General features: G+C 33.1%; 1 protein-coding gene across 1 annotated transcript in view; it reads left to right on the top strand.

Annotated features, from left to right (window-relative positions):
* Positions 1-16,158, top strand: part of LOC128639243 (potassium-transporting ATPase alpha chain 2-like) — a 46,900-nt gene that overhangs the window by 29,445 nt on the left and 1,297 nt on the right. The window contains 5 exon segments of the mRNA XM_053691523.1: positions 4,532-4,655; positions 6,089-6,234; positions 7,345-7,478; positions 10,974-11,075; positions 14,092-14,183. Coding sequence (XP_053547498.1) covers positions 4,532-4,655; positions 6,089-6,234; positions 7,345-7,478; positions 10,974-11,075; positions 14,092-14,183 — 598 coding nt within the window.

The following is a 16,158-nucleotide window of genomic DNA, read 5'->3' as shown; positions in this document are numbered from 1 at the left end:
TGATAATAGGAGTAAATTAGACAGTTGCTTAAAACTGCTACTCTTTCTGAATCATGAAAGAAAAATTTTGAGTTCAGTGTCCCTTTAACCCATTTTAAATGAAATGTTAATCCAGATCAGTTTGTGAATGGGCATACATTTTTTTTTAAAGGGACAGTCTACACCAGAATTGTTATTGTTTTAAAAGATAGATAATCCCTTTATTACCCATTCCCCAGTTTTGCATAACCAACACAGTTATATTAATATACTTTTAACCTCTGTGATTATCTTGTATCTAAGCCTCTGCAAACTGCCCCTTTATTTCATTTCTTTTGACAGACTTGCAGTCTAGCCTATCAGTGCCTGCTCCCAGATAACTTCACGTGCACGAGCACAGTGTTATCTATATGAAATGCGTGAACTAACACCCTCTAGTGGTGAAAAACTGTTAAAATGCATTCTGAAAAGAGGTGGCCTTCAAGGTCTAAGAAATTAGCATATGAACCTCCTAGGTTAAGCTTTCAACTAAGAATACCAAGAGAACAAAGTAAAATTGGTGATAAAAGTAAATTGGAAAATTGTTTAAAATGACATGCTCTATCTGAATCATGAAAGTTTATTTTGGCCTAGACTGTCCCTTTAATAACAGTTAATCTATGCTGCATATTTTTTGACAACAGGTTTTTGGTTGCTATGTTTCGTACTGTAAACACAATAAACTCAAAAGGACATTACACTGCCTATAAAACATTTTATTTATGCATAGTAAAAACTGTGCAATGTGTTTTCATTATTTCCTGTAATTTAACACTGAATGGTTAAAAAACTGGAGTTGATCCTGCAGGATTCTACACCCTGATCCTGCAAAAAGCTACAAAGTGATTACTTGAACAATAAGGGGTCAATGTATATATGTTCCTAACTGGCCACAGCAAGGAAATAACTTTAAAGGGATAGGAAAGGCAAAATTAAACTTGCACGATTCAGATATAGCTTGTCATTTTATTACACCTTTAAATTCACTTCTATTTTCAAATGTGCTTCGTTCTCTTGGTAACCCTTCTTGAAAAAGAATACGCACATATCCTACACTAGTGGGAGCCTGCACACATTTGTCTCTTGTGATTGGATAACTAGATGTGTTCATCTAGCTGCCAGCAGTGCAATGCTGCTCCTTCAGCAAAGGTTAACGAGAGAATTAAGCTAATTTGATAATAGACGTAAACTGAATAGTTGTTTAAAATTGTATGTTCTACCCAAATCATGAACACATTTTTTTTGTTTCCTATTCCTTTAACAGTGTTATTTATTTAAAGGGATGGTAAACACCAAAAATTTTATTGTTTAAAAAGATAGATAATCCCTTTATTTACCATTCCCCAGTTTTGCATAACAAATACTCTTATAGAAATATACTTTTTACCTCTGTAATTACCTTGTATCTAAGCTTCTAAAGACTGCCCCCTTATCTCAGATCTTTTGACAGACTTGCATTTCAGGCAATTAGTGCTGACTCTTAAATAACTTCACGTGCATGAGCACAATGTTATGTATATGAAACACGTGAACTAACGCCCCCTAGCTGTGAAAAACTATCAAATGCAGAGGCAGCCTTCAAGGGCTTAGAAATTAGCATATGAGCCTACCTAGGTATAACTTTCAACTAAGAATAACAAGAGAACAAAGTAAATTTGGTGATACAAGTAAATTAGAAAGTTGTTTAAAATTCCATGCCCTATCTGAATCAAAAAAACTTAATTTGGACTTTACTATCCCTTTAACTCAGTTAATTTTATCTCATAACATAGATATTTTTTTTGTACTCTAGTCCTAAGAGTTTTAAACCATTTAATTTGTATGAAGATCTTTTGTAGTGCAGAAGGTAATTGCTGAAGTATTCTATGGGTATATACAGAAATTACTGGATGTTCATTTAAAGGGACAGTCAACACCAGAATGTTTGTTGTTTAAAAAGAAAGATAATCCCTTTATTACTCATTCCCCAGTTTTGCATATCCAACACAGTTATAATAATACACGTTTTACCTCTGTAATTATCTTGTATCTAAGCCTCTGCTGACTGCCCCCTTATTTCAGTTCTTTTGACAGACATGCAGTTTAGCCAATCAGTGCTCAGTCCTAGGTCACTTTACGTGCATGAGCTCAATGTTATCTATATGAAACATGTGAACTAATGCCCTCTAGTGGTCAAAATGTATTCAGATTAGAGGCAGTCTTCAAGGTCTAATAAATTAGCATATGAACCTCCTAGGTTTAGCTTTCAACTAAGAATACCAAGAGAACAAAGCAAAATTGGTGATAAAAATAAATTGGGAAGTTGTTTTTGGACTTGACTGTCCCTTTAATGATTAGTACATTCTATAGACCAGGGTGTCTACACTAGAAGTTTTTCATTCACAGGGAGAATGAATATGTTAAAAAAACAACAACCTAGCAATCAATTCTTTGGCAATATATGATAAGAAATGTATAGAGAGATAAAGCAGTTAGATGCAGAGAGATGCACTTTGTGTTGAGGGATGAGGCCATATTAAAATCATTTTAAAGACACACTATGGCCCCTGAGCCTTACGTTGGACAGATCTACAGTAGAATCTTATATTTATCCAGTGTACCATGAACCAGTGTCCCCAACCTGAAACAGAGTTTTATCCCCTTTCATCTGACAAAAACTGGATTTGTCCAAGCTGGAAAATACTAATTAATTGGCAATCAGACAAAAGCAAGCAATGTACTGATGTTAAACTGCAAATAGAATTGCTCGGGACACGTCCTCATTAAACTTTACATCATACTGAAGGCAGTTTGCATAAAAACTTCATCTATTTATGGTGCAGGTTAAAAACAAAAACAATTGTCTTTGTATAAGCCGTTGGCTTCTTTTTCAAAGAACGTTCTAAAACAAGCAAAGCAGCTGTAATTTCAGAAATAAAAACTTATAGTTAAATGTTGTACCAGTGAAAATATTTCTGTTGATGATTTACAAGATGAACATAACATTAGCTAATCAACTTGATTAGGAAACACTTCTTATGGTATTTCTGACTTTTATTTGATTAAAACTTGTGCTGTTCTGAAGTTAAGGGCAGAAACTATGACCTGCGCTTGGCTTTAGTTCACCAGATAAAGTCACATTCCTTTACTCCTTGGTGATGTCAACATTCAAAACCAACATGGTTGGAATTTACTGAGTCAAATGTAACTCTTTATTAGCCAAGACATTTTCTACACAACCCTTTCCCAGCCAAAGGGTTAAACTCAATAGATGATCAAATATAGACGCTAACATTTACTGTGACCAATTGCAAATCAGAAAATAAATGAATTTCCAGTTCATTTTTTTTAGATATCTCCTCTATAAAGATGCAAGACGCTGTAGTGTGTTGTTAGAACCAAATGAAGGATATATTTAGTACATTTTCTTTAAAGGGATACTAACGTCATGATTCAGAAAGAGCATGTTATTATTTAAACAATTTTCCAATTTACTTCCATTTACACATTGCAACCAAAATCTGCATATTCACACATTCTGAGGCACCAGCACTTATTGAGCATGTGCAAGAGATCACAGTATATATGTATGTATATAAATATATATATATATACACACAAGTTTGTGTTTGGCTGATGGCTGTCCCAGGATACAAGTGGCAGAGAAGTATTTGAAAATGTATACAAACCAAACGGATCTGAAAATGTGGAGATAAAATCAGTCCTTCACAGCCTTAAAGGGACAGTCTACACCAGAATTTGTATTCTTTAAAAACATAGATAATCCCTTAATTACATATTCCCTATCTTTGCACAACCAACACAGTTATATAAATACACTTTTTACCTCTGTGATTACCTTGTATCTAAGCCTCTGCAAACTGCCCCCTTATTTCAGTTCTTTTGACAGACATCCATTTTAGCCAATCAGAGCTGGCTCACCTGAACTCCATGTGTGTGAGCACGGTGTTATCTATATGACACACATGAACTAACACCCTCTAGTGGTGAAAAGCTGTCAAAATGCCCTGAGAGAAGAGGTGGCCTTCAAGGGCTTAGAAATTAGCATATGAACCTCCTAGGTTTAGCTTTTAACTAAGAATACCAAGAGAACAAAGCAAAATTGGTGATAAAAATTAATTGGAAAATTGTTTAAAATTACATTCGCTATCTAAATCATGAAAGTTTATTTTGGACTAGACCGTCTCTTTAAATTAGAGATATCCCGTGTGTTCCTCAAAGACAAAAGAAACAGGACCAAGTGTATGGTTCTTTATCACCATTTTTATTTTTATTATATATATTTACTTTTTGTGTGGGAACCGCTTTTTATTGCACTGCACTGGCTTTTCATTATATATTATTCAATTGTACTGTCACCCTGCAGTTATCCAACTGTTTTATTAACCAACAAATAACAATTGTCTGTGATAATTCATTTATTTGTTTTATGTATCAGGTGTATCAGGTGCCTAACATGTATAATAAGCTGCTGCCTTGACATAGTGACAAATCTGATTTATTTTATGTGCAGATTCCATCAGTTTCATTTGCGTATGAAAGAGCAGAAAGAGACATCATGAATAGAAAACCTCGCAGAAAGAATGTGGACAGATTGGTGAACCAGCAACTGGCTTTATATGCGTACTTACAGATCGGTGAGTTTTCGCTTTCTCTATTTGTTATTCATGTAAATACTAGGGATGGGCCAATGTTTCTAAAAATTTGAAATTTAAAACGAATTTTGATACATTCTTTCGTTCAAATCGAATTTCTAATGTTTATATAACATTCTAACATTCTATTTTCGTTTTCAAATTTTTCAATAAAATTCGAAATATTCGTTCGAATAATAGAATGTTTAGCTATGTATTCATTCAATTTCGAAATGTAATATTTGAATTCGAATGTGACATTCAAATTTGAAATAGTATTTCTAGTCTAATACTGTGTTTTAAATGTGATATTCGATTTGAATGTGATATTCGATTTGAATGTGACATTCAAATTCGAAATAGTATTTCTAGTCTAATACTGTGTTTTATAAATGTAATATTCGAATTTGAATGTGACATTCGATTTGAATGTGATATTCGATTCAAATGTGACATTCGAAATAGTGTTTCTAGTCTACAATTGTGTTTTATAAATGTAATATTCGAATTCGAATGTGATATTCGAATGTAACATTCGAATTCGAATGTGAATTCGAATGGGACATTTCAAAAACTGTAAATAACATTCGAAAATCGAATTTTTAAGAATATAAGTTCTTATCAACATTCTATTATGTAAATCGAATTTCTACAATAACATTCGTTCTAACATTCGAATTTGGATATAAACACATTCGCCCATCCTTAGTAAATACCTACCCCTCTAGCTACAAATCTAAGATTTACACCAGTTACCAGATTAAAAAACAAACAAACTCTGAGGTGAAATAAACTGTTGTCTTTAAACTAATATTTAATTGAACAGCGTTACAATTTTCTCATATTATAATGTAGTGTATAGCCAATAATGTTTTGTTATATCACATCAGTGAACAAAAAAATCAATAAAAATATGTTCTTATGTTTAATTATCCTGCACTTATTACAAGTGATATTTTTCAATTACATTTTAGCTCAGGATTTGGCAAATATATTTTAAATTTAAAAATAAACAAACATATTAAATAGTTAGCAACAAACTTTTTATTTTTAAAAAGGAGATGCATAGTCATATGTAGAATAATCTACACCTTTATGAGCTAGACGTCAACCCTAGAAGTGGTGGCTCCTTGGTTCCTAAATTTGTCAAGACCTGTGTTTTTATTTGTTCATTGGACTAATTCTCTCATAATATCAGTATCCACTAATCCGTCGTCGGCTCAGTCAACCAAAAATAAGAATTTATCTTGTCATTGTCATTGCTTATTTTAGAATATAAGAATTGTATGAGATTTCTAGCACTAAAATCTTTTAACAATTTGAATCAATCTGTCCCAGAAATTGGCAAATATTTTGATAGCATCAGTAAAGTAAAATGTGTTCTTGGATAATCCTGGCTCATTTGGATTACGAATGACAATTTATTCCATTTCCAGGAATCATTCAGTCGGTTGGAGCATTCTTGAACTATTTCACGGTCATGGCAGAGCAAGGTTTTTTGCCTAGAACACTAATTGGTATTCGTGTACCTTGGGAGGACCTCAATAATCAGGAACTTGAAGACAGTTATGGGCAAGAATGGGTGAGCGTTGGAAAAGTCATCATTTAGTGCATTTTGTTTGCTTAAGAGATCACATTTCTAATATGTACAAACATTTTTATGTGTTTAACCTGTAATATTTTACATAGAATCTTAAAGGGACACTAAACCCAAATGTTTTCTTTTACGATTCAGATAGAGCAGCAATTTTAAGCAACTTTCTAATGTAATTTTTTATCAAATTTTCTTCGTTCTCTTGGTATCTTTATTTGAATGTAAGCAAAGGAGCCGGCCCATTATTGGTTCAGCACCTGGGTAGAGCTTGCTTATTGATGGCTACATTTAGACACCAATCAGCAAGCGCTACCCAGGGTTCTGAACCAAAAATGGGTCGCCTTCTTAGATTAGATTCCTGCTTTTTCAAATAAAGATAGCAAGAGAACAAAGAAAAAATGATAATAGAAATAAAATAGAAAGTTGTTTAAATTTGCTGCTCTATCTGAATCATGGAAGAAAAAAAAAATTGGTTTTAGTGTCCCTTTAAAGGGACATAATACTCATATGCTAAACCACTTGAAACTGATGCAGTATAACTGTAAAAAGCTGACAGGAAAATATCACATGAGCATCTCTATGTAAAAAAAGGAAGATATTTTACCTCACAATCTCCTCAGCTCAGCAGAGTAAGTTCTGTGTATAAAGTTATACTCAGCTGCTCCCAGCTGCAGGTAAAAAAAAAAAAATGAAGAAATGAACAGCAGCCAATCAGCATCAGCAGTGTTGAGGTCATGAACTCTTACTGTGATCTCATGAGATTTGACTTAGCTCTCATGAGATTTCATAGTAAGCTTCCTTTACCTGATTGGTGAAATAATATGAGAGTGCACGAAGCTCATCCTTTCAGCTGTCCAAGGACAGACATACTAATATGCTGCTTAGAAATCCTTTACAATGGGATGTGTCTACTGAGGAACTTTTGAGGTAAAATATCTTTCTTTTTTACATAGAGATGTTCAGGTGATATTTCCTAGTCAGCTTTTTACAGCTATGCTGCATCACTTTCAAGTGTTTAAACATTTGGGTATTATGGCCCTTTAAGCAAAAACATCAAGTGAAAGTCAAACTCATTGTGACCTTTAATTGTATTTTTAGACCGTTGCTCAACGCCAGTTCCTCGAGTGGACAGGTTACACAGCATTTTTCGTCAGCATTGTTATGGAACAGCTGGCTGACCTTTTGATAAGAAAAACACGAAGAAATTCCCTATTCCAACAGGGGTTATTTAGGTAATTTAAATGTGCTTAATCTGGAGCACAGAATATATTTCATTGTGGTGTAGTGTCCTAGCAAGTTATGTTTCATTTATAAAGCACAATCAATTAATAGTTTTGCATAGAATGAAATAATCAATTACCAATATAGAAAAAAATGTTTTTATTTTTAACCAGAGATATTTTTTTTAAATTGTACATCTCTATGAGCAACTTAAAGGGACACTGAACCCAAAAATTTTATTTCATAATTCAGATAGAGAATACAATTTTAAACAACTTTCCAATTTACTTCTATTATTTAATTTGCTTCCTTCTCTTGTTATCCTTTGCTGAAAGGTTTATCTAGGCAAGCTCAGGAGCAGCAGATAACCTAGGTTCTAGCTGTTGATTGGTGGCTGCATATATATATATTGATTATGATTGGCTCACCCTGTGTTCAGTTAGAAACCATTAGTGCTTTGCTGCTCCTTCAACAAATGATACCAAGAGAATGAAATAAATTAGATAATAGAAGTAAATCAGAAAGTTGCTTAACATTATATTCTCTATCTGAATCATGAAAGAAAATGTTTAGGTTTCGTTTCCTTTTAAGTCTTTCCACAAACAGCTAAATCACCCTTAGATATAGTTTCTAACATTTCAGAACATCCCAATATATTTTTCTGCATATTTAAAACTTTAAGTTTAAAGATTACATTTTTTCCCCATAGAATAAAACGTTAGTTTCCTTTTGCTATAGTTTGGCTAGCATGGCTATTCCATTCAAACAGTGCGTGTAGTGTACATTTGTCCTGCTTCCTGATTGGTAGCAGAAAGGAACATGTTTGTATGGATTGGGCTATGAACTTTATATGTTACAGAGGGAATTAAAGGTAAAATCCTGTGAAATGTTTAGCATAGATAATATTTTTACAATATCCTGCCATATAGCGCTCGAGACATATGCACGCTCCTGAGCTTATATCAGTACGCTATCATGAAAAGAAGAATGAATATTTGATTCTTGAAAATATAATTTTGTCTTTCATGCCCCTTTAAGTGTTTTCTTTATTGGTTGTTTAGTAAATCAGTAACACTGATTGTCTCAACTGTGTTCAAGTAGGGAAATCCTTTAAAGGGACATGTAACACAATTTTTTTCTTTTATGATTCAGATACGTTTTAAACAACTTTTCAATTTACTTCTATTATCAATTGAAGGTGCAGCAATGCACTACTAGAAGCTGAGCCTACCTAGGTATTATTTTCATAATAGGATATCAAGAGAACTAAGCAAATTATATAAAAGAAGTAAATTGGAAAGTTGTTTAAAACATTGTGCTCTATCTGAAGCATGAAAGACAAATGTTGTGTTTTATGTCCCTTTAAATCATTTCCCTACTTGAGCACAGTTGAGACAATCAGTGTTACTGAGCCACTAAACATCCAATAAAGGAAATACTTAAAGGGACACGTGAAGCCTCTTAGGGATAAGTGAGGATTTTATTTGAGAAACACAGGTCTAGCTTATAATTGTACCCACAAAACACTGACTAGGTCATTGATATCTATTTTGTTTTAACAGAAATATAATATGTTGTATAAAAATGGAATGTGGGTTTTATTTTTTGGCCTCTTGATAAACGTTTATATACATCTATCTATTGCATCTATATACAGCTATCTATTGCTTCTATATACAGCTATCTATTGCATCTATAAGTATATACAGCTATTTATTGCATCCATATTCAGCTACCTATTGCATCTATATACAGCTAACTATTGCTTCTATATATACAGCTATCTATTGCATCTATATACAGCTATCTATTGCATCTATATACAGCTATCTATTGCATCTATATAAAGCTGTCTATTGCATCTATATACAGCTGTCTATTGCATCTATATACAGCTATCTATTACATATATATACAGTTATTTATTGCATCTATATACAGCTATCTATTGCATCTATATACAGCTATTTATTGCATCCATATGCAGCTACCTATTGCATCTATATACAGCTACCTATTGCATCTATATACAGCTATCTATTGCATCTATATACAGCTATCTATTGCATCTATATACAGCCATTTATTGCATCCATATGCAGCTACCTATTGCATCTATATACAGCTACCTATTGCATCTATATACAGCTATCTATTGCATCTATATACAGCTATCTATTGCATCTATATACAGCTATTTATTGCATCTATATTCAGCTATCTATTGCTTCTATATACAGCTATCTATTGCATCTATACACAGCTATCTATTGCATCTATATACAGCTATCTATTGCATCTATATACAGCTATCTATTGCATCTATATACAGCTATTTATTGCATCTATATACCGCTATCTATTGCATCTATATACAGCTATTTATTGCATCTATATACAGCTATCTATTGCTTATATATACAGCTATCTATTGCTTCTATATACAGCGATCTATTGCTTCTATATACAGCTATCTATTGCATCTATATACAGCTATCTATTGCATCTATACACAGCTATCTATTGCATCTATATACAACTATCTATTGCATCTATATACAGCTATTTATTGCATCTATATACAGCTATCTATTGCATCTATATACAGCTATTTATTGCATCTATATACAGCTATCTATTGCATCTATATACAGCTATCTATTGCATCTATATACAGCTATCTATTGCATATATATATATATATACACAGCTATCTATTGCATCTATATACAGCTATCTATTGCATCTATATACAGCTATTTATTGCATCTATATACAGCTATCTTTTGCATCTACATACAGCTATCTATTGCATCTATATACAGCTATCTATTGCATCTATATACAGCTATCTTTTGCATCTATATACAGCTATCTATTGCATTTTACACTGGCCCCTAAAATCATGCTCATATGCTTTTTTCCATAGTGACTCTTGATTGGCTGCTTGCTCACTGTCATCCAATCCAGAGCTAATACTGGCATAACTCACTGGAGGGCAGTAGAAATATGGGATGCAGTTATTATTAAAGGGACATGAAACATCACATTTTCCTTTCATGATTTAGGTAGAACATAGAATTTTAAACAACTTTCCAATATATTTCTATTATCAAATTTACTTCATTCTCTTGATATCATTTGTTGAAGGAACAGCAATGCACTACTGGTTTCTAACTGAACACATGGGTGAGCCAATGACAATCTGTATATTATGCAGCCACCAATCAGCAGCTAGAACCTAGGTTCTTTGCTGCTCCTGAGCTTACCTAGATAAACCCTTCAGTAAAGGATAACAAGAGAAGGAAGGACATTAAATAATACATAGTTTTTCAAAGGCATTTAAGAAAATACAACTTCCTAATATTTTGTCTGGCAGAGAAGGCAACACATGATATGGCAATATATTAATCTTCTTTATGGGATCTAACAAATGCACATCTAAGTAAAGTACTTTGTAATAAATGTAAATAGATCTGATTTAACACTGTGTCTATTTGTTGCAGGAATAAGTTCCTCTTGTTTGGTTTGGCATCACAAGTAGTCATTGCAGCATTTCTTTCTTACTGTCCTGAAATGCCGTATGCCCTAAAATTTGCTCCATTGAGGTAAGCTATCCGTGTTTTCTTACTTTACTTTTGAAAAATGAATGACTTAAATAGTATTTTTTGCAATATATACATATACATTTAAAAATGTGCAGCTACATTTGTTAAAGGGACATAAAGACTACAATTTTTCTTTCATGGTTGGAATAGAGATTACAATTTCAAACTATTTTCTAACTTGCTTCATTTCCTGGTATCCTTTGTTGAAAAAAAAAACAATGCATTACTGGGAGCTAGCTGAATGCATTGGGAGAGACAATAAAATGAGGCATGTATGTGCTGCCAACAATCAGCAGCTCCTGAGTCTACATAGTTATGCTTTTCATCAAAAGAACAAAACCAATGGATAATAGAAGAAAATTAGAAAGTTGTTTAAAACCTCATTTGAATCATGAAAGAAAAAAAAAATGTGCATTTCATGTCCCTTTAAATTGAGAGAGATTTTGTTTCTCAATTTTAACAACTTTAGTTTCAACAACTTTAATACATATATATTGCAAAACGGCTAAGTAAGTCATTCATTTTTCAAATATTGTACTTTGTATTCTGACTATATTGTTGATTTAAACACATAGCCCCATGTATTAAGAGGTGGGCGGACAGCTTCTAAGCTTGCAAAGCTGTCTGCCCGTCTTCGCTAAATATGGCAGCGGATCTGTTCATCTGCTGGCCTGTATGTATCATTACACACTCATCGGAGTGTGTAATGCCCACCCCTTTATTCATGCGACTAATCGCGCGACTGAAGGGGCTGTCAATCACAGAGAGCGAGTGAGGTGGCGGAGAGTGTAAGAAGCAGTGGTCTAATGACCGCTGCTTCATACATTGCGGGAAGCAGGCTTGTGCGAACCTGCCCTCAAGGGTTTCAGAGCTGCTATCGCTGCTTCGTACATGGAGCCCCATAATATATATCCCATTGCGCTGTTAAACAAGGAATTTCTTTATTGAAGAGTGTCGCTCTCGTCCTATAGAATTTAATATTAGATTATACGTTTTCACCCAGTCTGAAGTTACTGGAAAGGAATTAAATTGTGTTTAGCTTCTTAATGTGACTGATAAATGATTATTTTACCATAAAATATCACCAAAAAATTTCCCCTTTTGTAATATTAACTAATAACATTTATTTTTATACCTTTCTGTGTTCCCATACTGTTGGGACATTCATGTATGCTTACAAGTGTAAACCATAATCAACACAATATACACAGGACAATAAAGATTTAGATCTTTTATTCTCAAGTGGTCTGAATGGTGAGGAGTGCTATCTTGTATACACTTTTGTAGTTGGCCAAACCACTACTATCTTTTGCTCAAAGTTTCCTATGAATGTCTGGAGATGGCTTTAAGATTGCAATGACTGGTCTATATTCAATAAAGATGGTGAGGCTGCTCAGCTAAGAACAATTCTCCAACTGAATGGTTTTTCTTTGGTGTATTCACTCACATGGGATCAATTCCTGTATAGTTTAGTGAATTACAAAAAAAATAACATAATGGTGTAGCATGTTTATCTTGTGGATATTTCATTAAGTTTAGTGAATATATGCCACTTTCTAGCAGAGCAGAAACTAATAAAAACGTACAATACTGTTACAATCTTCTCTTCAAACGCAAAGCAATATTTGCTAGGCTCCTCCCACACACTGTGATAACAGCCAGTTTCAGAAATTTGTAAGAAAACCTTAAATCTTTACACATAACTTTCTGACATGAGCAATTTCAGCAAAACAAGTCAGTAAAATGAGTGATATCTTAAATATTTCATAGGTCACTGGGGACGCTAAAAGGGACAAGTTACATTTCTCTGAGGCACTCTATATTCAAACGCAAATACCATTTTACCTAAGTACCCTGTAACCAAGGTGTGTAAAAATGAATTTAAAACTCCAAATAATTAAAAAAAATGATGTTTCTTAGATCTTGACAGATTTGCTTTGGGTCTATGAACACAGAAGACATAGAGAAGTAAAATATTTATTTTAAAATGCAAAGATTTAAGTTAAAGGGACATTAAACTAAAACACCAATCCAAATAAAATGATTGTTTATGTTTAATTATATATAAAAAAAATCATTAATTATTTTGCCTGCTTTTCCTGCAAATTAATTCTGAATTCAGAACTCTGATACTCCTACGTGCTCTACAGTGGTTGGTTAATATGAGCACAAGCTTGTTTATAACTGTTCCTAATTGGCCACAGTAAACAAAGTAAGATAAACATTCAAGAGGCATTACAAGGGGTGTGTCCTGGGCCTGCAAAACAATGCATTGTTTTTTAACAAAATGACAGTTTTATGTGTTTTTAAAATATATATTTTCTATGCAATTTTTTTGCGATGCAGCAAATTATTTCTGACAATTAACTTAAAAAATGACTTTGATGTCCCTTTAACATCTACTGTTTATGATTGCACATACAGAAAACAGTATAAATATTATGAAACACACACATTCTACTGCCACTTTGCAAGAAGTAAAAAATAAAACACAAAGAAAAAAATACATTCCACCTACTCCCTCACAAAGGGGTTAAACAAACATATAAATTCCCACTTGGAACTTCAATCCTTGTAGCCCCCAAGCAGAAAACAGCCAGGGATTGTTGGTTGTGTGCTACTGTCTTTCCTGATTGACTGAATGGCCATGTCCTGCTTATAATGTGCAATGCATACAAATCCTGAGCAGAACTGTACCTATGTGTTTAACCTGTTTCTGATTCAGTCCCAGGACTAACTTTTTTATATTAAATAGGGGGCAAGACCTGAAATACCATTACATATATCTGAGTTACCCCCAGGAGAACGTGTGTTGAGAAATTGTGTAAAATAACTGAGGCTTAACTGTTTTGGCAGGCAAGGGGTTAAAATCTAAACTAATCCCAAACTGTGAACCTGTTTATAATAATAATAATAATAGTAATAATAATAATAATAATAATAATAATAATAATAATAAAAAAGTAATAATTGCATTGTGCATTTTTTTCACACTTTTTTTCTGCTTATATTTTAGGGTTCAGTACTGGTTTGTTTCAATTCCTTACGTCATTTTAATAATTATTTATGATGAACTTCGTAAACTATTTATCAGGCAATATCCTGGCAGTAAGTACTTGTTTTTTTATTATCATTTTTATCAGACATTTTTTTAGATTTTGTCATTATTTTTATTGTAGTAAGTTAATTTCATATACTTTTATTTTAATCGTTCCCAGGCAGAACGCTGCACAATATGTTTATTAATTACCAGCAACAAAACTTAAAATATGTTTTTGAGTATGAGGATAACAGGAGTCTAAAAAGAATGTATATTTAAAAAAATTGAAAATCAAAGAAAATATTCCCAATTCACATACATATTGTGTCAAAACTGCCGGAGCAATCAACACCTTAAAAAGTATCTTCTAAATGTTGACACCTTTGTTAATTTAGGGCTGGAAAATAATGTGTGGGGGTGCTTATCACTCCCAGTTACAATCTAGAAAAGTGGTCTCAAAGTACCTGCCCAAGGCCCTCAAAATAGTTTAATCTGGCCCTCCCTGGCTTTTTTAGGTAAATTATTAATTTGGCCCCATCATTTTATTTAGGGTTCTAAGCGATGTAAGTTCCAGACTGATTAATTCACTTGGCACTCACAAGATAAATATACAATGTCTATTGTAGACTACAGATCCTACCATGACCTATTACTAGTTTCAAATATATCCAGTTCCAGAGCACTCACTCTGTTCAAGTGGGCCACACAGCTAGTGCCCCCAGATACAATGAGCTTGATACCCCTGATCTAGAACATTCAATGCCCTTGACATTCTAGTGCAACTGATTTGCTGTGATAAACTCTATGTTTTCAGGAATTAGGAGTTATTCATATGCCACAACTGTGTGCGTGTTACTTATAGACTAAAACCTAAAGTTTGGCTTTATGTTGAAGTTGGTCTGTCTTGATATTTTTACCTGACCCTTCTTGTTTCTGGTGAGGTTCTGCTGTGGCATAATTCCTTCAAACATCCTCAATCATTAGGAATACAAGAATAATTCCTATTAGTGTATGAAGAGTTTATACTCAAAACAAATCTATCTTATAGAGGGGAAATTATAGTTCAGGGTTCCAATGAAGTAAAGAAATGAGTGGCAGCTTTAACACCCCCCCCCAGCCCTTAAGTGTAACAGCTATGGATTTTCCCAACAGACAGATACTAAACCAGTGAAACGATTTAAAGGAATAGTTTAGTCAAGATTAAATGTTCATGATTCAGATAGAGCATCCACGAAAGAAACATTTTAGGCTTTATGTCCCTTTAATAAATTTAGCTGCAAAACTTTTAATACATATATATTGCAAAATAATACTATTTAAGTCATTCATTTTTCAAATATTGTACTTTGTTTTCTGACAAGTGTCCCTTTTAAAGGATACTGAATCCATTTTTTCCCAAGATTCAGACAGAGCATGCAATTTTAAGCAACTTTCTAATTTACTCCTATTAGAAATTTTTCTTCGTTCTCTTACTATCTTTATTTAAAAAAATCAAGAATAAAAGCTTAGTAGCCGGACCATTTTTGGTTCAGCACCTGGGTAGCACTTGCTTATGGGTGGAAACATTAAGACTCCAATCAGCAAAGCGCTACCCAGGTGCTGAACCAAAAATGGGCCTGGCTCCTAAGCTTACATTCAAATAAAGATACCAAGAGAATGAAGACAAATTGATAATAGGAGTAAATTAGAAAGTTGGGTAAAAAAATGTATGCTCTATCTGAATCATGAAAGTTTAATTTTGCCTAGACTATCCCTTTAAACCCATAGCTGTGTTCTATCTCTCTATCACTAACAAATGGGTTCATTAACATGGATGAAACACCTGCTTGTGGCATTCTAGCTACTTGTTTGTGTCATGTTAGAGTATAGTATTTAAGTTCATTCTTTAGCTCTAACATTATATATGTTATTAGATTTATATATATTATTTATAGAACATTTTTTGGTAACTTAAAATGTTGCTTTCATATTTATTAATTATTTGAACTCAGGAGAAAACTATGGTATAAGTAAAGGTTTAGTTTAGGAAACGTTTTTTAATTT

This window comes from Bombina bombina, chromosome 8 (genome assembly GCF_027579735.1).
Source record: "Bombina bombina isolate aBomBom1 chromosome 8, aBomBom1.pri, whole genome shotgun sequence".
NCBI lineage: Eukaryota > Metazoa > Chordata > Amphibia > Anura > Bombinatoridae > Bombina > Bombina bombina.
The sequence above is the reverse complement of the archived record's forward strand: the minus strand, read 5'-3'. Positions and strand labels throughout refer to the sequence as shown.